Below are 22,059 nucleotides of genomic sequence, written 5' to 3'. Positions count from 1 at the left end.
TTGATGTTAATGAAAAAGTTAGGAGATACATGATGCGTAATGATTGTGGGGATATTTAAGGTTGAAATTTAGGAAATGGCTGAAGGTGGAAATAAATGAGAATCAAAGGTTCGCAATCAAAATATGAGTCTAAGATCAGATTGTCCACTTCTTCTTTTAGATTTTGGATAGTGCATTCTATAACTGTAATCCTATTAGTTATTCGGATAGAATGGGTTATACAAATCTGAAAACGCTTTTTTTTTTTATTCTTAAGACTGGATTGATTGAGCTCTAAAAATTTTGAAAGTTCGAAAGTTATGAATTACGAAAATTTGATTCAACATGATTTTGCGACACAGTTTCGAAAAATCCATGTGTTTTAGAAACTTCCATAGAAGCCAAAAAAAATCATATAAAAAAGGTTTCCAAGAAAAAAAAAGGCGGAAGTCGACCCTAAAAAAGCGCTGAATAAAAATAGAAGAAAAAGGTATGAAAGAAATTCCAGGAACTATTACATTCTGGGCTGAGCAAACTTCTCTACTTCAATAGTTCTTCTTCTTCTTTTTTCTCGTTTTTTAAACAATAGGAAAACCGAATTTATGTTCAAGACGACACATTTCAACGCCTCCAAAATCATCTTCTGAATGAGCAATTCGATTCCATCGGAGCACAATCTCTCCATCTTCTTTTTGGAATAATTTTGCAAATTCGTCTGGATTCCCACGCGATGTCTTCTTGACATTCCTTCTTGACCACCATCGCAGAAGAGAGAGAAAGTGTGGAGCACTTTCTATCTGTGCTCCTCCGGCGCCACCTCGGCTCCCTTCATCCTCCCTATTCCTATCTCTTTTTCATTTCAGATTTTTTCAATTTGTTCCACTTCTTCTTCTTCTTCTTTTTTCTCTCATCAATTCAAAGTACGCCTTCTTTCTTCTCACTTCATGGAGGAATTCAATGTGTGAGAAAAACGAAGTGAATTGACACGACGACGTGTGGTGACAAAAAGTGTAAGGAGGTGGCGAAGGAGAGGAGAAGAAGAAGAAATATATTTGCTCCTTCTCGCTCCCAGGCTCTTGCTTCGGGCATCGGGCGACGGGCGCCTTCTCAAGGGTGAAGCGTTAATAACACGGCAAAGACACTCATGAGAGAAAAAAGGAGAATAGAGAAGAAGTAGGTGAGATACCTTGTTAGCGAAAATGCTGAAAAGGAAGTTAGGTCAAAGGTTGAAATGTGAAGAAAAAAAGGAAGTGATGTTGGAAAGAAGAAATCAGAGAAAAGGAATAGTTCTTTTTAATTTTAAAAGCAGTTAACGTTAAAGAATGATCAGCATATTGAAAGGATCTGGTCACTGTAGTCATTATTGTAGTCTGAAAGTTCCTACTATATTTAAAGCCGTTCCCATTAAAGATGAACGTTTTCTGTTCAACATTTGATTTTCTGCTCAACAGCTCGTTACCGTGAGTTCCTAACTCTTAACGTTGAAACAAATTTTCTCGATTCATGTGAAAAATATCAAAAAGTGTCCAACTGATGAAATGTTTATCATAATGCGAAAAATATTTTATCAGTTAACAAGTTGTTGGTATCTTTTACAGAAGCCGAGTTATGTAAGCTCAAAGTTGACGGTATGGAGGACATTCTATTAGAGTGTTTATCGTATTAAACAATTAACTTCTGAAACTAGCATCAAGCATGTCAGAACTGCAGAAACTTTTATAATCACAAAAATTGAATTGCTTATCACAAAAAAAACACTAATCCTAGTCTAACTTAAAAGCTTGAACACTAAAAATTAGCCCCTCCCCTATTCTATTTGCTCCGCCCTCTTTTTCAATCCCACCCAAAAGAAAAAAGGAAAAAAGGAATCAAAAAATAAATCACTGGGGCACTTGAAAACCGACTAAACGCGGTTGAGTACCCAAAAAGGCTGCTGCAGAAACCCGCGTAGAAAAGAGTGAGAGTTGAGTAGTTTCCCCGACACTACTAAATTTTGGAAAATGTACTATCAAATTGAGAGAGCCAGTGTGAAGTGTTGACGTCGTGATGGAGTGAGTTGAGAAAAGATGCAAAACTACCCGCCGAAGACGTCGGTCCTAGTCTAAATAAATCAGGCGGTACGTAGTACTTCTTCGGCTTCATCTTGTCGGACCACCGAAATTTGCATATTGAGTATAGCAATTTTCGAGCGGCGAATACGAAGATAATCATGAGAATGTCTGGGACAAAGCACTAAAATAATACGGAGTCAGGTTTGGAAAAATAGAAGATCGGAAAAGAAAACGGAAAATGAAATTGATACATTTGGACAGAAAAGCAGAAGAAAACTAAACCACTTGGGTCGAGCTTGGTGGTAAAGAAAGAGAAACTTGAGACTCTCAAGATTCTGGAGTAGATTCTGGTTTATGGTAGATATAAAGTTTAGGATACAGATTGTTTTCCAAATTTTTATTGAGATAAACGACGTTTCTGGATTTCAAGTATCCGCAGATCCCAAAATCAAGATTTTGTGTTTCAAAAATTTTCAAAGTTTCTTAGCTCTTATAGTATATTTTTCAACATCTAGGTATCCAGATTCCTAGATTCCAAAAACCCTGAAATCATGGGTTTCTGTACTTCTGGATTATTAGAAATTTGGGTTTCCTGATGTTCCAGTTGTGAGGTTCTCACATTTTTGAAATCAATTTTTATTTCTTCCTAATAATTCATGATACTGTGAAACCTGTATTGAATGAGTGGGCCCGAGATGGTTCCATTCTTCTGAGGTGGTTCCAGACGTTTCTCTTCCACAACTCTGACTTTTTGTACCGGAATAATTAAATGAGTTTCAGAATCATAAAACTTCTCTTATTTTCAACCTTGATCAAAAGTTTGAACTATTGAAAATTGACCAAAATCCATTATTCATCTCCCATTCTTATAACTATGCAGTTAATTCTCTTCATTTAATATCCAATTATATTCAGTCCTACTTTTAAATTAACCCTTATATTCTGATCAAAAAACGGGTTCACTTCGAACTGGAAAAGAATTTTGGCTAATGTGTGAATATGGAATGCTCGAGCGCATAAACAGAGTAAAATGAATGATGGATGGATGGATAAACTTGTCAACGTCAACATCCTGTCGAGAGAGCTCCAATTGAGAATATGTTCAAAACTAATTTTTAATGTATGTTCCGACTCTCAAGAGAAATGAAAAACGAGAGTCTATATACCAAACACACGGCATGGTTATAATTCATTGAAGCTTTGGCACGCACACAAAATGACGCTTTCAGACATCTTTTTGGGGTGGGAAGTATGAGAAGAAAGTTGAGCAGTTTTGAAGAAAAAATAGAAGAGGGTGACGAAACAAACAGAATTTTTGGGTTTGTTTGGTAGGGCGGCCCTGTGAAGAAAAAAAACACAGACAAAGAACAAAACGAACGCCTGCGAAAAATGAATACGTTTTTCGGTCATCCCCTTTTTTGGTTTGGTTTTGGTTGCTCAACCTCGTGTCAAGGTTGACGGTTTCTTATCCCATGGGAGCTTCGAAAAAAGTTTCCAAATAGAACAAAAAAGGATGGAAAGGTGAGATTGTTCAAAGGGAAGGGAAGAGGATTTTGAGGTCTGTTTTTGTAGTTGGGAGGTAAAAAATTAGAAAAGAAAGAAGAGCTAGTATTACCTGCAAAAAGTGTACATAGTTTTATTGAACATTACAAACATATTTTAGATCTCTGGATGCAAAGTAGTGAAGTTATGAATATAGTCTCAGATATATTGACCAATAGAATAGCTCAAAACACAAAATCTATTGTGTAGGTACAAAACATAGGATCTGTAGAAGAGAAACGCCGAGAGCCGTGGTCGGAGGTCACAAAACGACAACTACAGTAACCTAAACATATTTCACTTTTCACGATTACCCCCTCGTTTTTTGTTGATTTTTGTCGGTTTATGTTATGTTCCTCCAGGAAAGTGGCAAAATAAAAATGTTTTCTAATGAAGAAGTGAGCTAATAACACAAGAAAACCGAGATATTTTTAGGTAGTTTTCGTTGTGAAACCTTCGGGCACGACCACCGGCTCTTCTGGTCCTTAGCTCCAATTGTTTTCTCAATTTTACTTATTTTCAATAATTTTTCTTTCTAGGTACTATAATAGAATCTCAAAAATTGCGTTGTATTCAAAAACACTTGAATAAATCATAATCGTTTTTGTCATATTTTGAGCCAACGAGAATCGTATGAATCTGGAAAAAAGGGATTTCGAAAATAGAGAGTAGTCCTCTGAGTTTTGGATGAACGGCTTCTTCGGGGGGCAAACATTGTATTGAGGGGTCTTCCTTATTTTCACACACACAAAGAAACGAAATCGGGTTGTTTTTGTTTTTTGTTTACCCTGTTTTACTATTCCTTATACCCCTTTCAACGGAAATTAGTTCAAAAGAGAGATTGGAGAAGAATGATAATAATTGAATTTCCAGAAAAAGTGGGGAATTTTTTAGAGTGTTCAGATGGCTTTAAAACAGTTCAGAGTGTTTAAAAAAATGGATGAGGAGATATTGGATTAATTGAATTTTGGGTGATAGATTCTCAAAATAATTGTTTTGGGATGTAAAAACAATAATGGAAATGTCGACTGGGATTCTCGGAGAAAACCTTTTGAAATCAATAAAAACCACGTCTTCTAAACAAAATACGTTGCTGACTTCAGATGAAAAAATAGGAAAACTAAAGGAAACAGATAAAAAACCTTTGATGAAAAAACGGCAAACTCAACGTCGTGTTTGAAATTCAATATCATTGCTCTTACTTTTACCCAAACAACGTCAAAAGTTCATATATGGGTAGGGTTATAAACGGAAAGGATTACATGGGAAAAACATAGAAGAACACGAGCTCTAGAGAAAAAGAAGGAAAAAGCGGTAAGTACCCCTCATCATGATGCATTTTTATGATGAGACATGGCCAAAAAATGTCGGAGTCGGGGGTTTTTCTTTTTCCTTGTCATGAGAATAGATAAAAGTGAGAAATATTGAGAATGGGGGATCTACTTTCTGTCTTCTACATTTTTTTTTCATTTTTTGAGAGAATTCTAGAATTCAAAAGTTTCTATTGTTTATGGAATGGCATGGGTGAGGGGGCGGAGGAAAAAAGGAAGAACAAAGAGACAGAGTCATAAAATTCAATCATCGAACATATAGATAATTGCACCTATGGACTGTCCTCTCGAAAAAGGCGAACCTATGGCAATTATCCATGAATATATCCACGAGTGACTGCTGCTGTTTGACCAGTTTGCACCGGATATCTAAATGAAACGACATGTGTGGAGGGTGGAAACAGAGGAGATTGAGTAATTTTGAAATTATTATGAAACCAGTTAGTGGTAAAGATCTCGTGATGAATAAAATGTTTGTTATGAAAGCAATCACCTTATTTTTGGAAGAAAATTTTAAAGGTAGTTTGTTGACAAATTTTTTATCAGTTGAGGCTCATAAATCGCTAGGTTTCTATTTTAAAAAAGATCAGCTGATTTAAAACAGAAACACAAAGAACAGGATCATGTAAAAGTTCAGAAAAGAAGGAATAGACTATCAACGTTTTTACGGAAACCGATTATTTGAAATTACCTCTAATAGACAGTCACGTTCAATTAGAAATCGAAAACCTCGGTTCCAGACAGTAATACCTAAAATAAACTGAAAGAAGGAAAAAATGTTTTGGCTAAAAAACTGACACCTGAAAATCTCACTGGCTCGTGTAGACTTGATGCCCCGCCCCCAAATCCGATACAGTATTGAAAAAAAATTAATTTCTGCGAATTTAGTGGGATTTTCTGGAGCAAATTTAGATTTTCGGCAGAAACATGATCACTAGCATCTATAGAAACCATTTTCACCAGAAAATCAACTAAATTGAAAAAATCGCCCAAGGGAGGGGAAAATCTAAAATGCTACGACGTTGCCAAAACAGATGTATTTACCAGGGGCCAGATTTTTTTCAAATTCGACAATAAAAAATATGTTTTTGATGACTGTTCCGGTGAAAATTGTTTGAAATTTCTCAAACAATAAAAAAAACATTTCGCTACAGTAACCTTTTTCTTACATTCCAAGTTCAAACCTAGCTTTGTACGGAGACCCAATAAGAACAAAATAATCCTTGCTAAAAGGTAAAAAGGTAAATCAACATGGAGTCAATGTCGAGAGCATAAATTTCTTCTTCTTCTTCTTCTTCTCTCTGAGCACACCTGCCCCTTTTGCTCCTTATTTTCCCCCTTCTCCCGACTCGACTCCATCTCATTTCTCATTGACTCTTTAAAAGTCTCCTCCTCCTATTTCCCTTCAATCTCATTTCTTTTGCCTCCCTCTCTCCATTCTATAAAATGTACATGCATTTGTCACCTTGGTGACACGAATGTGTATATACATAAATCAGAAATAAAGTGAAGACACGTCCCGTCCAAATTATTGAAATGAATGGAAATGAAGAGGAAGACGGTGCGAAGAAAAGTCGTCAGAAAAAAAGGATGCCGAAGTGAGGGGCTCGCTTCGGCTCGCAGATCCTTTCTAAATTCAATTGTTAGCATCAAAGGGCACTCATCCGATTTGTGTCGAATTGGACAGAGTCCTACTCCCGATTCGAAAATGTTTCTCACTTTTTAGGGTTCAAAAATTGAGGAGGCTTTATAGAAGAAATCTGGGAAAATAAGTTAATAAAAAGGGCAAGGAGAAGAATAAGTTAGAAAGGCAACGTATCACAAGTATTGGCACCACAGTTGTGTACTTTGAAGAGAAATATAATAAACTAAAAAGAAGAAAATGATTAACTGAAAAAAATGGCTTCAAAATGAGATTTAACAATAGTCGCAGTTTTCGATTGAACGTCGGCAAGTGACGATGTGTAGCTGGATGGAGGGAGTATCAAGACGAGAAGACGGGAGTTCACCTGAAACACCGTACTTGAAATACCGAAAAGACAACAATTGCGTCGAATACCTTTTTGATAACTATCCACCAATCACTCGACGACTTCACAAAACATTCTCCAAATTCTTCAGTGTCCGAGACAAAATTGCTCATTGTATCGCATACTAACCGATTGACATCTACAGGTGGCAAGGATACTTTTGACGATGACGTTGATCCAGAAGAAGATACGGAAAGCGATGGAGATGTTGAAAGACTTGAAGTCATTGATAAGGAAGATGGGTTGAAGTAGATGTAATGAAAATCTGTGTTATCGGCTAATTTCTCGTCACCGATTCTGAAAATTAGACCTTAATTTCTTTCTATGCTTTGCAATTAAAAAAGAACTCACTCATCCCCAATTTTACTGGCTACTTGCGCAAGTTCAGCTTCCAAAAATTGATCTATATTCCGTAGTAATCGTCTACTTACAACTCCATTCTGTGGTGGAGTGGAACGTGTAGAAGATGATTGAGATGAATCTAAAAATTGAATGAATTTTTAGTTTCTCCAATTCTTTTATAAAAGTCCCACCTGAACTTCTTCTGAATCCCATCTCTCCATTTGAACCATCATTTCTTACGAACATACAAACAGTCGCATTCAGACACCGATAAACCATCATCTGATATCCAATCAAATCTTCACGAAATTCAGGGTCTTGTTCGGAATGCAAATGTACTACGGAAAGTGACTCGTCACCGAACAATGGAGCATCGGTAGTCAAATCAGTTGGTCCACGGAGGTATCTTCCTTTCGACGCATTTCTTCCAGAGTGTTCTAATTCTGGAGCAAGTGTGGTTGGGAGCAAATTGTGGGTCAAATACCGAAACAGAGACGGCAAATCTCGCTTCGATAACTGATAGTATAAAAGTTTGTCTTGATAGAGAAACATGATTTTCTCAATTATTGGAAACTCTTCACGAAGTTCTGTTATTAGAGAGACGACGTTAAGGTAGAGAGGCCCAGACATCCGAAGAAACTCAACGCCACCGAGATGATCCAAAAGAGGCATCTTATGAACTTTGAGAAGGGGAATGTACTTGGAGAAGAAGAAGTCGAGACGCTCTTTGAACTTTGGAATATCATCAGGACCATTTCTGTAAACATTTATGAGTATTTGAAAACTACACTCTGGGTCTTACTTGATGAATGAAGAGAAAGTTCCGAAGAACATTCTGAACATTTTATAAGCATCTGATAAAATACTTCGTATTGCGGGTTGAAATAATGGGTAATCGGACACTAGTGACAACTGTTTCGAAATGGAAACACCGAGCATGAACTGATTATCTTCTGTCCGGATATATACATGTTCTGTTCTTTGTGTTGAAATAGCTCTAAAATCGAATCCATCGTCGTTATCATCAAGATTTTCAGCGACATCTCTACGTAAAGTACAGAGAAAGTTATCTGTGAAGTTAACCGTTGCTTCTGCGAACCCAGTGATTTCGGACTGAAATTTGCAACATTACCTTTTTTCTTTAAAAAAATAAATACCTGTCTCTCTATATTTTCACTTTTCGGGTGAAAATACATAATCCTTTTGTGCTCTTCTCCTTCTTTTCGTCCTGATAGAGGATGAGCAACAAAGAAGAACTCCAGAACATCTAAAAAGTTTGTAACCAAAACAATGATTTATCCTATTAGAAACGAGAAAGACTTACCGATAAATCTAACCACATTTGAACACGGTGGTGGGTTTAAAGACAAGTTGGAGAAGAAATACAGAGGATTCGATATTGACTCCATGCTGGAAGATTAATTTTTATTGAATAGTCTTTTCGAACTCTTTTCTTCTCTCAAAACATAAATAAAACAATTTGGAGAAGGAAAGAGTGCAAAAAATGAGGAGTGTGTTAGAGATAAGTCCTGACTCATTTCTTGTCAGTTGACGCACTCCTCGATCTACTGGCGCATCTCTGGTTTTTTGTCAAAATTAAATTTTCTCCACTCTTTTTTCCCCTTTTAAAATGCCTTTTCCCATTATTTAAAAATTAGGGTCAATTAAATATTTCAGCTAAAAATGTTCGAAAATTCAAGTTGGAGAGGTGGCAATGAACCGCCTGGCCAGTCATGGAGAACTAGCGACGTTCCTCATCCATCACAAGGTCCGATTATTTTTTAAGACAACCCACCATTGTTCTGTTTTTAGACCGGCAATCAATACCATCACTAATGGATCCTCCGGAGGTAGTGGAATTGAAGAAAAAGATAGAAGACTTACGGCAGAAAATAGTGGATAGTGAGCAGAATCTAAACGCTCATAAAGATGGAATGGACAACTTGATTATGGTAAGATATATTTTTAAACCGATTTTTTAACTAATGATTCTCGTTTTAGGCTCATCTAAAGTCGACAATTCGGGCGGCGGAAACACAGAAGATTGATGAATTACTGACTGATCACAATCTGAACATAGAAGAACTGAATCGGTTTTTAGACGCAATGTCCACAGCTAAATGTTCGAAGGATTTGATCTCAGTGAGTATAGAAATCCGATAACCTGAAAAGAAACCTCATGTTTTAGCAAGCAAAGAGATGGATTTTCGAGAACTGCACCAGCGATCAGTTGAGAGAAATAATATTGTTATTTCTTTTGAACAAAGTCAAAGATGAAGCTTCTGGAGAGTGGCTACGGCTGCACATTCTGTATCTTATCAACGATTGGGCATTCCATTGGTATTTCTACAGTTAAACTTCATTTTTCATCAAACCATATTGTTTTCAGTCAACGGAAAAAAGAGGAAAATCAAATGAAAATGCTGACTCGATATGTACCAAAGATGTACGCTTATTGTATAGAGCTCTCATCTTCTAGTGAATTGAGCAATAAGTTAGAGGGAAAACTACTAGGAGAATGGGAAGGAAGAGGATACTTCACGGATGCTGTGTTCAAGCAATTACGAAATACAGTCCAAATTGTGAGCACTGATCGGGAAATTGAAAGATCTTCTTATGGAGCAGCTCGAGAATCGATCCGAAGTAATTTACTTGCGACGTTCGAAGCTTATGAGCAGCAACATTTGACCTATGCAAAACATATACAGAAGCAAATTGAAGATGCGGAGCGGAAGATAGAAGGTTATTTTCGTTGAAAAGTAAAAAGTCAATCTTCAAATTTATTCAGAGTTCCGTCATGGCCCATCCTGCGGTCCCGCTCCTCAGCTATCTCATGGTCCACCGTCAAGAAGGTCAAGATTCGATCAGGCTCCTAGTGGTGAGAAAGAGCGATAATAAATTATCTTGAAACGAACGTAAAGCTTATCAATGGGTTTTTAGTCGACAGTCGATCTTATTCACAAAACCCTCCACCACATTCTAATTCGTGGCAAAGAGATGAACCTGACGGCGAGGATATCGATGGAATGCCGTTCGAGGAAGAGTCGCTGAAGCCAAAAAAGTCGTACATGGCACTACCAGCTGGAATCATGACTCCTCTTGTGCCTATGGATATGTTTGAGGTAATTTATCAGATTTGTTATATTAAAATCGTTTTCATATGTTGCAGTATAAGTCGTTGGATCCAGAGAAACTCGAAATGCCTGCAGCTGTTCCCCCATCTTCCAGACTATTTGCTGCCAAGAATATGTTCCGTAAAGGAATCGAAATGGATATGACTTTGGCTGATGGAGCGTAAGTTTGTTTTGTTTAATCAGCGAACAAATTTACCATCAGATGTCTTTTTCAGAATGGCTGAAGATGAAAATCTCTTGAAGTACCCACTTGAATTCCTCGAAAGAAAATCAGCAACCAGAAAAAAGTTCCTGGAAGAGGAAAGATGTTCAATAGAAGAAATAATCATAAACAAACCAAACAAAGAGGAGCAAGAACTATTCAAAAATGCTCGCAAGCTGAAAGAAGAAGAACAAATCAGAAAAATTAGAGCATCGGTGGACTCCTATTACGCAACTCAGGAACCACCCGAGAATCTCAGGGAAGGATCACCTGGCAGAAGGTCAACATCAAGATCACCAGAAAGAAGGTCGCCATCAAGAAGTCCTAGTCCCAGAAGACGTCGTCGTTCTCCGTCTAGTTCTTCAGGATCATCATCTTCTGGAACCTCTTCATCTTCATCCAGTCGACGGTCATCACCAGATAGGGGAAGAGATAGAGGAGGGTTCGAACCAAGAAGAGGATTCAGCGGAGGAGGTTTTCAAGATAGACCATCCTTTGGATTCCGACCAGCGAATGAGCCACTTTCGAGTGATAACAAAGGTGCACAACTAATGGCAAAAATGGGTTGGACCAGTGGAAAAGGGCTAGGATCTAATGAAAGTGTAAGTGATTTAAAATCTAACATTGACTCTCATTATGCAATTACAGGGAATCGTTGATCCAGTATCAGGAGGAGAAGTCCGTGATCGCAACGAACAGTTTATGGGTCTTGGACGAACGTTGGATCCATATGAGCAATTCCGAAAACAACGATCTGGCACTTATCATGAACGAGGAGTTTTTCATCGAAAATAGTCTCATTTTTTGACATTTTATGTTAAATTTTTTCATTTATCATTTAAAAGATCTCCTTGAAAACCATACACATTATTACAGCTAATGCGAAGCGAATTAGAGCGAATTAGATTTGCTGGATGGTGGCTTGGCCGTATTTTTTACAGACATTTTCTTCCAATCCTCTAAAGAGGTGGAAGAAAACAATTATTCGAGATAGAAGACAGGACGAGGTTTCGGCCGGAGTGGAATCATTCGATGAGCGAATGCAATCCAAAAGACAGTGACCAAAAACAATTGGAAGAATAGTAGCTCCCAAACCCTTTGAGGACCGAATGACGAATAGATTGCTCTGAAAACAAACCATATTTTTGATAATCATTGATCTCTCGATACACTCACGTGCACAAAACAGGAGCGACGACTCTTGCGAAGATCTGTGAAACATCGTACAGACTCTGTTCCAGTGCCTGTCCAACTGGATTGAATAGTTTTGAATATAGAGTGGCATCGCCGACGTTTATGAATGGAACACATCCACCAAACGAGATGATATATCCAATGTAGAACAACTGAAAACAAGCGAAATTATTGAAACAATTTAGTGAAAAACTACCTCCTGGGAAGCTTTGGGTAGTCCGAGGCACCATGAATAAAGAGAATAATCACATCCTCCGTGGGTTCCATCTGTATTCACAACCACATTTTTTGGAATGAAGGGCCATTGATAAGTAGCGAGAATATAAATTGCGAATATCAAAAGACTTGCTGTATTCATTTTTCCAATATTCAGTTTTCTTGCCACATCGCTAAATATGAAAGTGCTGTAGAGAGTAATGGCAAAGACTCCAGAGATGAAGAATACGACGGACATTATACCGACGGCAGCGTCTCTTTCCATATTGAACATCATCATGATGAATGCGGGAGCTAGGGTTTCGATAGCGTAGTAGGTGAAGTTTTGACAGTATCTGGTTAGCATACAGACGAACATTGCCAGTTTATCAGGACACGGCCAGTTTTCATCGTCTTCCTGAATGGAGAGGAACTAGTAAATAATTGCAGCAACATTTTGAAAAAATACTTACAATGCTCCTCTGACTGCAACTATTTCCATTCCTCTCGATTTCATGATAAAGTGTGTAAAGGGCAACGATTGCGGATATGTTGAGAGTTATTGAAATGAACGCAGCAGCATTGTGGGAGTGGATGTACAAAGGTCCAAAGAGATGTAGTCCTGTATCTCCGAAGAATAGAAAAATCAATTGGAGACCAGGACCAAGGATCAGTCCGAGAGCACGTCCTCCAATGAAAACTGACATAGCTTTAGCACGATCGTCGGACATGGAGTGAGCAGTTAAAGTTGTGCGAAGAGTGGATGTGTTTCCTGTAGTAGTTACATTTAGTTGAATATTCTCTTATTTCAATTAAGTATTTGTGATTTGAAAAGTCATCTTCGAGATGCTGACAATGGATTTGTTTTTTTCCATTAAACATTATCCAATTTATCTCAAAATACCGTATTCTCTCTAATGAAAGCCCAGCAATAGCGCTAACTGTGAGCTCAATTATCTCCTTTTCTGTAAAAGATATCATTTGGATAGCCAAGATTCTAAAATATTGATTTGTTTTTTTTCCATTGTAGCTTTTCTAATAGATCTGAAAGTTATTTGACTATAAATCTAAAAAGAGCTCTAATTTTGTAGTTGACAACTTTTTCGTGCAAATTCTATTCGTAAAAATAGAAATTTTGGATTTTTGCTACTCCCTTGTTTCTCCAATTTTGACAATTCATAATTTTTTTTGGAGAACCCGATTCGATTCTTTCTAAAGTTCAATTAGAGCAGTAGGTATCTAGCAGTAAGTACAGTAGGTATCTGCTCTAATCGAAGCCCACCGTATACGTGCACTCAAGCTCAATTATCTTGGTTCCTTTGAAATGTATCAAAAAGTGGTCAACTGATAAAATGTTTATCATCATATAAGTTCCATTTTATTAGTTGACTTCTGTTTGATATCTTCACCAGAAAATGAGATACATATATGAAAGGTGACGGTTTGGATGGCGTTCTATCAGAGTGAGTACGGTATTTCAAAAAGAGCTTGTTCAATAGGTTTCGAAATTTTCAGAATAATCGGACAACTTTTAATTGTTTTTTTTAATATTCTCCATCTTCACATAATTTTTCAAAATGTGTCGGTTCTGCAATCATTTTTCACTGGAACCTTTGTGACCTTTTATTCAATTATCTCATTTCCTGTAGAAGATATCAAAAAGTAGTCAGCTGATAAAATTTAGCTATATTATCTGCGACATTTCATCAGTTGACACATTTTTGATATCATTTATAGAAATTCAAATAAATGATCGCACACTACAAGTTTAGTGTTGTGACATTCTTACGGTATTCTGACACTTTTGTATGTTTTGACCTTTTTGGTGTTGCCGAACCAAAGAGAATGGCCATTTTCCCAATCTCATAAAATATGCAATTCAATTCTGCCATCATTAACCTTTAACCCAATCTATGAGAAACCTATTTATAAAACTACCGTACCCATTCCCAAACCACCCAAAAATCTGCACAACATTATGAATGGAGCTGCCAATTCCATTGGAACATGATCAGCGAGAAGGAAGAGACAATTTGATAAGAGCATGAACAAATATCCAGCTAACAGAGGTTTCTTCGCCTGAAATACTTACACATTTTATTGGATATCGTATTGAATACCGTACTTCTCTTCTATAAGCTTTGTACGTGCACTTTGAGCTCCATTATCTCGGCTCTTTTAAAAGATATAAAAATGTCAACTGATAAAATATTAGTGATATCATGGTAAAAAGTTTATCAGTTGGCAAATTTTTGATATCTCACATAGGAACCGAGATAATGGAGTTCAGAGTGGACTATAAGGTGGTCTTCAACAGTATTAGATCATTCGGTCTAATCAACTAACTTTGTATCGCTTATTTGTCCACCATGCAGCTGCTAGTGCTCCTAAACAGTGTCCAACTCCGTGGAAGGTTACAGCAAGACCGAACGTAGTCGGACCAACTGACGGGTTTAGCTAAATAGTATTTCATTGGGAAGAACCATCATCGAACTAAATAATTACAAACTTTAGTCATGTAGGTGTACATGATTGTTGTGAAGATTGCATATTGAAAGTAGACAACCAAAGAGAAATATCCACAAAGATACACGACGTCCCAAGAAGTTTCGATGATAATTCGCATCTTGACTGGAAAAGATTTCAGTGTTTTTGGGAAAGGGGACGCCTTCCAAGAGTTTTCATTGACTTAAAATGTTTTTAAAATTATGTATTTTCCTAATTTCATTGCGAAAAACTTGTAAAAAATCCGAAATCCAAAATCCAAATACAAAAAGGTGGCGAATAGGGACAAGGATTTGAGTTCCCGCACAGTGAGAAACCTAGGCCACGGCGGCGGGCCACCTATTTTGAAAGAGATTTTTTTGGCAATTTTGGGTTTGTCACAATAATATTCAGAAAACACATGTTTTAGACATTTATTAGCAATTGAAACTCTGGTTGGAGTCTCCCTTTAAAAGAGACATTACAATCCTACAATGAAAAAAAAACACCCAAACAAAAAAAACCATAGTCAAAAATAGTAGCTAATCAAAACTGATCATCGACTACATTTGAAAACATCGAAAACGAGAATTCGTCGGCGGCAACGTCGGTGGTGGATTTGCATAATGATTCTGATAGAAAGATCATATTTCCCATACAAAATTCACTATCATCCCATCTGGGATTTCCTGTTTTTTGTTGCACTTTCGGCAGTTAAAAGAAATTTTATAGTTTTTAAAACTACTTCTGTTCAACTTTATTTTTGTAAACTTTAATTGGAGTTAGGTATGAAAAACACGAAAAAGATTGAAAGAAGAACAAACAATTAATCGGGGGATTTATAGAATACATGATTGCAACAAATGAAAAAAAAAATTAAAGAAAAAATGCTTTCCGTGGGGGAAAGGGCGGGGAGATAAGTAGAATGTACATTTAGAAAAAGAAAATACTTTGATGGTATAACGAGTTTGAGGTATACCTGGACAAGAAGAAGGAGAATTGCATTGATGAGACCGTTGACACGAAGAGCGATGACACGTTGAACCTTCTACCAGTCTTCGTCGTTTGGTTCCTCTGGAATTCGAGTCAAGTATTAATCTGCTTCAATATATGTCTCCAACTCACCATTACCATTATCTTTCTTTTCTTCCACTTCTCCGGATCCGAATGTGGTGCTTCCGAGGGCACCAGTCTCTTTCTCCTCTGGAGCAGAAGCATCATCTGAATTCCCGAATTTAGTGGCTCCTTAAAATATCTTCGAACTCACCTTCCCGAGCCGGTTCCACGGTGGCTGCGGCGCGAGCCGCTCCAAATCCTCCTCCGACGTTGCCACCGAAGCTTCCAGTGGCGGCAGAAGAGGCACCGAATCCACCGGACGAGGATCCACCGAATGCGCCGAATCCGCCTTCTGCTTTGCCTGCACCAAAGCCTCCACCTGCAGAGCTTCCTCCGAAGCTAGAACTACTTCCACCACCAAATCCAGATTTGCTAGAAGCTCCACCGTATCCTCCTCCGTATCCTCCACCACCGCCTCCATCACGACGGGGTCCTCCTCTGAACCCACCTCCGGATGGCATATTGGAGCCTGAAACAATAAATTATTTCATTTAATAATAGCTGAAAAAATCGCTTACCTCTCTTGGCCAGCTCCAACATGAATTCTGGCACCTTGGCAAGATCATCTGGGTTTCCTGTCGACTTCACGAGCTCGATCAACTTTGGCACCAACCGGACATCATTATCAAATCCGGGATTGATGAACGAATGGCAAGTTCCTTTGTGCATGCGTCCAGTACGTCCCGATCGATGGATGAATGTATCCACTCCAGTTTCGACCGATCCATCCGGAAGATCAAAATTGACGACGCGTTCCAAATCGACGACGTCGATACCACGAGATAGAACATCAGTAGTCACAAGAATCTTCAACGATCCGTTCTTGAACGCGGAAATAGTGTTGTCTCTGTTGTCTTGCGAACGATCACTGAAAAAAAGAACATGATGGATTCAAAATTTAGTTCAGTCGAATTTACCCATGGAGAGTTTGAACACCGAAATCCTTTTCCAGTTTCTGTCCGATCATTTGGATCTTCGATGCGAGGAAATCGCAAGACGCTTTCTTCTGGACGAAGATCAGGGTTTTGGGAATTTCTCCCCGCTCTGCAAGAAATACAAACTTATTAAAAATCAGTGAACCTTCAAATAAAAACTAACCATTTGTATCAAGAAGAATTTTCTTGAGTGTATCGTGCTTCGCGGCACCACCAGCCTCATGGAAGTGAAGATCGACACGGTTGCTGAGTCTTCCGCTGGCCAAGACAATTCTGACGAGATCGTTCTGTCCGTCAACTTTCTTCATCAGCCTATTGGCTACTTCTTCAACTGCGTTGTCGAAAGTGGCGGACGTCATAAGAGTTTGACGGTTATCAGCATTTCTCATGAAGTCGTGGTCGTTGATGATGGCGCCGAGATGCCCACATGGATCCTGTTTTACGTCTTGAAGGAGTCGATCAGCTTCGTCAAGCACCAAGAATTTGAGATGATCGAGGCAGACCTCGCCTTTTCCGATGAGATCCATCAATCGACCTGAAGTTCCCACCACAACATCGCAACCTTCCCGAATGTCAGCGAGGCATCTAGCACGACTTTGCTGTCCAATGGCAAGGCGGATTTTGATGTCAGTTCCACATGCATACTGGCGGAAGGACTCGACGATTTGTTGGGCAAGTTCACGAACAGGTGCAATGACTAGTGCAATTGGAGATGTTCCAAATCCCTCATCTCGGATATTCTGGTCCATCTTCAGGATATAGTCGACGATTGGCAGTCCAAATGCAGCTGTTTTACCTGCACTCGTCTCTGCTTGTCCAATAACATCGTATCCCGCCAAAATTTGCGGAATCATTGCAGCCTGGATCGTACGGACTCCAGTGTACTTGATGGCTCGCAAGTTGTCCAGAATTTTAGGATGGAAATGAGAATCTTCCCAAGAGGTGAGGCGATCCATTGTTGGCGAGTTTCTGACTTCGACAGCTTGATCTTGAGACACCTGACATTCCTGAACTTTCTCAGCAGTGTCTCTCATCAGTTCATCGATGTCACGAGATGATGGCATCCAGTCTCGTGGTGCAACTTCTTTTTTCGGCAGTTCTCCTCCGCCAGTGTATCCACCATCGTTGTCAAAATGCCTACCACCGTTACCTTCATTGTTGAAGCGGCCTCCTCTATCTCCATTTCCGAATCCGTTGTCATTGTTGAATCGTCCACCAGAACCACCTCTTTCTCCATTCCCGAATCCATTGTCATTTCTGAAGCTTCCACGCCCTCCGCCAATATCATCATAGCCTCCGGAATTATCGAAGCGTTTGTTGGGCGAGTAGTTGTTGGAGTCGAAGTTGCCGGAACCATTCCGGTCATTGGAACTACCAACTCCTCTGTTGACACGGTTTCTTTCAAAGTCGTTTCCACCGTTGTAACCGCTACGATCATTGTTGTGTCTGGAATTTCCGTAATCATTGCGGGAGTTGTTGTATCCATGGGAGTCTGGCCCGCGTCGAGAATCCTGCTGGTCGTCTGGAAAGAATATCGATGAATCGTTTTTACACTGTCTTTAATACCGTATTTCCTCTAATTGAAGCCGTTGGGCTTCTATTTTTCAACCTCCTACTCACGGTAGACTAATATTTTAGAGGGGGCTTTAATTACAGTGTTTTCAGTTCTCAACTGAGCATGGAATATTATAGAAACGACATGTATATTATAGAAACGATTATATAGAAACATAATATTATAGAAACGACAATTAACAGAAGCTGTCAGAAAATAAGACTAAAAACAATATGTCTGCGACAATCGAGAAGAAAACTGCACAGTCGGGGTGGGCTTCAAATAGAGATGGGCTCCTATTATAGGAAATACGGTATCTCAAGTAAGTCGACTTTAAAAAGTTTACAGTGGAAAGTGGAGACGAACATTTCAGCGAAGTTAAGCGCATCCACCATGCATTTTTCCAATAATCTTTTCCTTCTAATATTCAAACTCACATCGATCCCCATTTCTGCCACCGTATCCTCCTTGGTTACTGTTTGAAGACCGATATTGATCTCTTTCATCACGTTGGTTGGAACCTTGGTGGCTTGAACGAGCGTCTCCGCGATTGTCCGAATACCCTCCTCGGTTACCACCATCGCGTTGAGGGTTTCCAAACTCTCCACGTCCGGAACCATTTCCTCCGTACTGCTGACGTTCATCTGGTCGACCGTGGCGATCATCAGGACGACCATGGCGATCATCAGGACGACTATGGCGATCATCAGGACGACCATGGCGATCATCAGGACGACCAGTGCGATCATCAGGACGACCGTGACGATCATCTTGGCGACCGTTGCGATCATCTGGACGACCGTGGCGATCGTCTTGACGTCCATAGTTTCCGGAGCTGTTTGCGTTGGAGCGTTGACGATCGTAATCCTGGTGCTGGGACTGTCCGCGATCCTGATACTGGCTGGATCCGCGATCCTGATTCTGGCCCTGCACACGATTTCGATAATTTCCTGATCCACGATCCTGATTATCGCCCTGTGAACGATTTTGGTGATATCCTGATCCACGATCCTGATTATCGCCCTGTGAACGATTTTGGTTATATCCTGATCCACGATCCTGATGATGGGACTGTCCATGATCTTGGCCACGATCCTGGAAGTGACCTTGTCCGCCGCGACTTTGATATTGGCCACCGGCTCCACGGTCATAGCCTGAACCGCTGTCGTTTTTCGGATCCTGACGGCCGCCGCCATCTCGGTCATCACGACGTTCATCGCGGCGATTGAAGCCCTCGCTGTAATTACTTCGGTAACCGTCTCCTCCACCAGAATTCCCGTATTGCATGCTCATGATTAGGCCTGCAAATTATTTTTGATAATTTGAACTGAAAGAAACGATACATGACAAAAAAAATTCGAGGGGGAAATACGAGCCCAAAAGCAGCTGAACAAGTAGGCGAGGAGAGAAAAAAGTAGCGAAGAAGACGCGCCAACATTAAAAAATCCGCGTGTAGACAGGAGAGAGCAGAGAAAAAACGCTACGTCTCTGGCTACCTCGCATCGTCCATGTGGGAAGGCGACCATGGGGAAAGCAACCTTTACACTATGTGGACAACAGAGTGAGGACAGTCAGAGGAGGGAAAAGGGGGCGTGGCTTAATGTACAGAGAAGATGGAAGGAGAGGTGTGGATGCATAACCCACACCGCATGACACACTAAGCTCCTGCTTCAGTAAATCTGGCGAGGAGCGCACTAATTAGAATGTGAGTGAGCGAAACAGGAGCCCAACTCTAGAAGTCTCTAGATCACCAAACGTATAATTTGAAATCTCACAAGGAATAAATACTTCAAAATAGAATACACCAACTGCGAGAGATTATAAATACAAAGTCCAAACCGGAACATTGCTCACCCTTAACATCTTCAGTGAACCGATGACAAAGGGAGGATATTGAGGAGACGAAACAAACTGAGCACTTACTCGATTCGCATGTGTTTTGTCGAACTTTCAAAAAAGAATTAGCGCCTGAGAATCCGGGGGTACGACGAATTCGAACGTTTTCAAATTCGAACAGACCTAAAATCGAACTGATTCAATTCAGAACAGTCCTTTTTTCGCACACGTACCAGAACAGAACGCGGACAGAATCGAACTGTTACAAGTTCGAACTGGTAAGGAGTCGAACTGTCCCAAATTGGAACGCTGCCTGCAACAGAGCGCGCATGAAAGCACACACAAAACAGCGTTCCAATTTGGGACAGTTCGACTCCTTACCAGTTCGAACTTGTAACAGTTCGATTTTGTCCGCGTTCTGTTCTGGTACGTGTGCGAAAAAAGGACTGTTCTGAATTGAATCTGTTCGATTTTGAAAACGTTCGAATTCGTCGTACCCCCGAGAATCCAAAAGAAGCCGCCGCTTGTTTTGATCTACGAAAGCGCGAGAAACTGTAAAGCGCGAGAGACGAAAACGCGAGAAACAAAAGCGCGAGAAACGAAAGCGTGAGAAAGGGGCGGGGCTTAACAGTCCGGTGCGGCGCATTGTAAAAGTAGTGCTCAAATGCTGATTTTCCTGTAAAAAAACATTAAATTACTGTAAATAGTCGGTAAAGGCATTAGACAAGCTATTCCAAAAACATTTAAAATATAGTGAAACTCTCAAAGTTGGACGGGAAAATGTTTGTAATAAATCGTTTGTATCATCTTTTTTTTCGTTTCCGAGCTAAAAATTGAAATAGCAAACAAGCAATAAGTAACCCATAAATGTGTTCATTGCTTTGTCAGACATGCTCCATTACTTATTTCAAATTTTGTAGTGGAATCGTTTCACTGTGAAGTTAAAATGAAGACTTCTAACAAACGACTTATATTCCGGAAACGCCAAAGCTCAATACATGATTCTGAATGACATTGAGGTGCAAAAGTATAAGAAAATCCATTTTTTCTCGAATACTCGAAAAGATTAGAAGATTGAATGTGCTGCTCGCGAATATGAAGCTAAAAAAGAATTGTTCCAATTGAAACAAGTTCTTCTGTCGATGAAAATCCCTCCCATCAGATATATCTGTCATTTCATTCATTAATTCACTGAAAAAGCACCGGTTGAATACTAATTTTACAGTGCCCCGCACCGGACTGTTAAGCCCCGCCCCTTTCTCGCGCTTTCGTTTCTCGCGTTTTACAGTTTCTCGCGCTTTCGTAGGGCCTCCAGACTTGAGAATGCCTCGTTATCGCAATTTTCGCATTTTCTGAAATTCAGTTCTCCGATTAAAAACGGATTCTAGAGATGTTGGTGATCATATTTCTACCAGAAATCCCTAATTCGGAAATTCACACTAAACATTGAAGCGGGGCTCGCAAATCGACAGGAGCGCCATTTGCGAGAGGCAGTATATTTTAAATTCGTAACCAATTAAGGATGAGTAATTACAGTAGTAATATGCGGACTATTGAATGAACCCATTAGTTCGTTTGGTGTTGCCGTATGCAACTCAACGCTTGGAAATGTCCAAACAACTTTTACATCTGATCAGATTCTGTTTTCTGAACAAATATTAACAGGTAAGGGTTGAGACAAAATTAAATAAATGCGACGATATATTGAGACGTCCAATAACCTGAATAAAACAAAAAAACTGGAGTATTCTTTTTCTATTACTCTCAAAATATGACATGAAAAAGCACGATTCTTACAGCAGCAACAAAACGAAAAGAAAAAAAAAGTAGATGATGCGAGAGACGTATATGGAAACCATTATTCGAGAGCAAAGAAGAAGAATCGGTCGACTTATTTGGCGGGGGAGAGGGAAATTGGCACGGCATCGCGGTTGGGAACCTGAAAAACGCGCGCTTCGTTGCACACAAAAGTTGGCTGCGTGCCAGATTCGAAAATTTTGAAACGTGTTTTGAAAAACTTGAAGTTAAGCGTTGTTGAGTCGCTACTCACCGAAAAGCCGCGACGCAACCGCGCTACGCGTCCAAACTTGGCGCGCTTTCCAATTTTTAAATCTAGGTTCCCTTCCGCGAGGC

The 22,059-nt window shown here is 39.5% G+C and overlaps 5 protein-coding genes across 5 annotated transcripts; 1 reads left to right on the top strand and 4 right to left on the bottom strand.

Annotated features, from left to right (window-relative positions):
• Window positions 1-55: 55 nt before the first annotated feature.
• On the bottom strand, window positions 56-2,146 carry CBG26860 (the record flags this gene model as incomplete). Its single annotated transcript, XM_045236447.1, has 4 exons — window positions 56-226; window positions 524-658; window positions 1,332-1,430; window positions 2,108-2,146. 4 exons carry the CDS (start codon window positions 2,144-2,146, stop codon window positions 56-58), a joined length of 444 nt encoding a protein of 147 aa, XP_045099154.1.
• Window positions 2,147-6,789: 4,643 nt separating this feature from the next.
• Cbr-ccz-1 lies at window positions 6,790-8,684 on the bottom strand (the record flags this gene model as incomplete). The annotated part of the gene is made up of 7 exons (XM_002635217.1): window positions 6,790-6,912; window positions 6,963-7,230; window positions 7,285-7,414; window positions 7,467-8,032; window positions 8,078-8,388; window positions 8,433-8,542; window positions 8,600-8,684. 7 exons carry the CDS (start codon window positions 8,682-8,684, stop codon window positions 6,790-6,792), a joined length of 1,593 nt encoding a protein of 530 aa, XP_002635263.1.
• Window positions 8,685-8,958: 274 nt separating this feature from the next.
• On the top strand, window positions 8,959-11,406 carry Cbr-tag-65 (the record flags this gene model as incomplete). Its single annotated transcript, XM_002635218.1, has 10 exons — window positions 8,959-9,043; window positions 9,088-9,227; window positions 9,277-9,417; window positions 9,464-9,615; window positions 9,665-10,017; window positions 10,064-10,153; window positions 10,216-10,397; window positions 10,445-10,569; window positions 10,625-11,213; window positions 11,260-11,406. The coding sequence occupies 10 exons, from the start codon at window positions 8,959-8,961 to the stop codon at window positions 11,404-11,406; spliced, it is 2,004 nt and encodes a 667-aa protein (XP_002635264.1).
• A 186-nt stretch (window positions 11,407-11,592) lies between these two features.
• CBG11509 lies at window positions 11,593-14,626 on the bottom strand (the record flags this gene model as incomplete). Its single annotated transcript, XM_045236446.1, has 7 exons — window positions 11,593-11,737; window positions 11,788-11,957; window positions 12,002-12,418; window positions 12,474-12,772; window positions 13,944-14,079; window positions 14,347-14,457; window positions 14,510-14,626. The coding sequence occupies 7 exons, from the start codon at window positions 14,624-14,626 to the stop codon at window positions 11,593-11,595; spliced, it is 1,395 nt and encodes a 464-aa protein (XP_045094505.1).
• Window positions 14,627-15,030: 404 nt separating this feature from the next.
• CBG11510 lies at window positions 15,031-20,572 on the bottom strand (the record flags this gene model as incomplete). The annotated part of the gene is made up of 10 exons (XM_002635220.1): window positions 15,031-15,116; window positions 15,610-15,705; window positions 15,752-16,069; window positions 16,119-16,468; window positions 16,518-16,644; window positions 16,699-18,057; window positions 18,528-19,391; window positions 19,930-20,109; window positions 20,160-20,377; window positions 20,424-20,572. The coding sequence occupies 10 exons, from the start codon at window positions 20,570-20,572 to the stop codon at window positions 15,031-15,033; spliced, it is 3,747 nt and encodes a 1,248-aa protein (XP_002635266.1).
• Window positions 20,573-22,059: the final 1,487 nt, after the last annotated feature.

The sequence above is a fragment of the Caenorhabditis briggsae genome (assembly GCF_000004555.2).
Source record: "Caenorhabditis briggsae complete genome, chrV, whole genome shotgun sequence".
Classification (NCBI taxonomy): Eukaryota; Metazoa; Nematoda; class Chromadorea; order Rhabditida; family Rhabditidae; genus Caenorhabditis; species Caenorhabditis briggsae.
The sequence above is the reverse complement of the archived record's forward strand: the minus strand, read 5'-3'. Positions and strand labels throughout refer to the sequence as shown.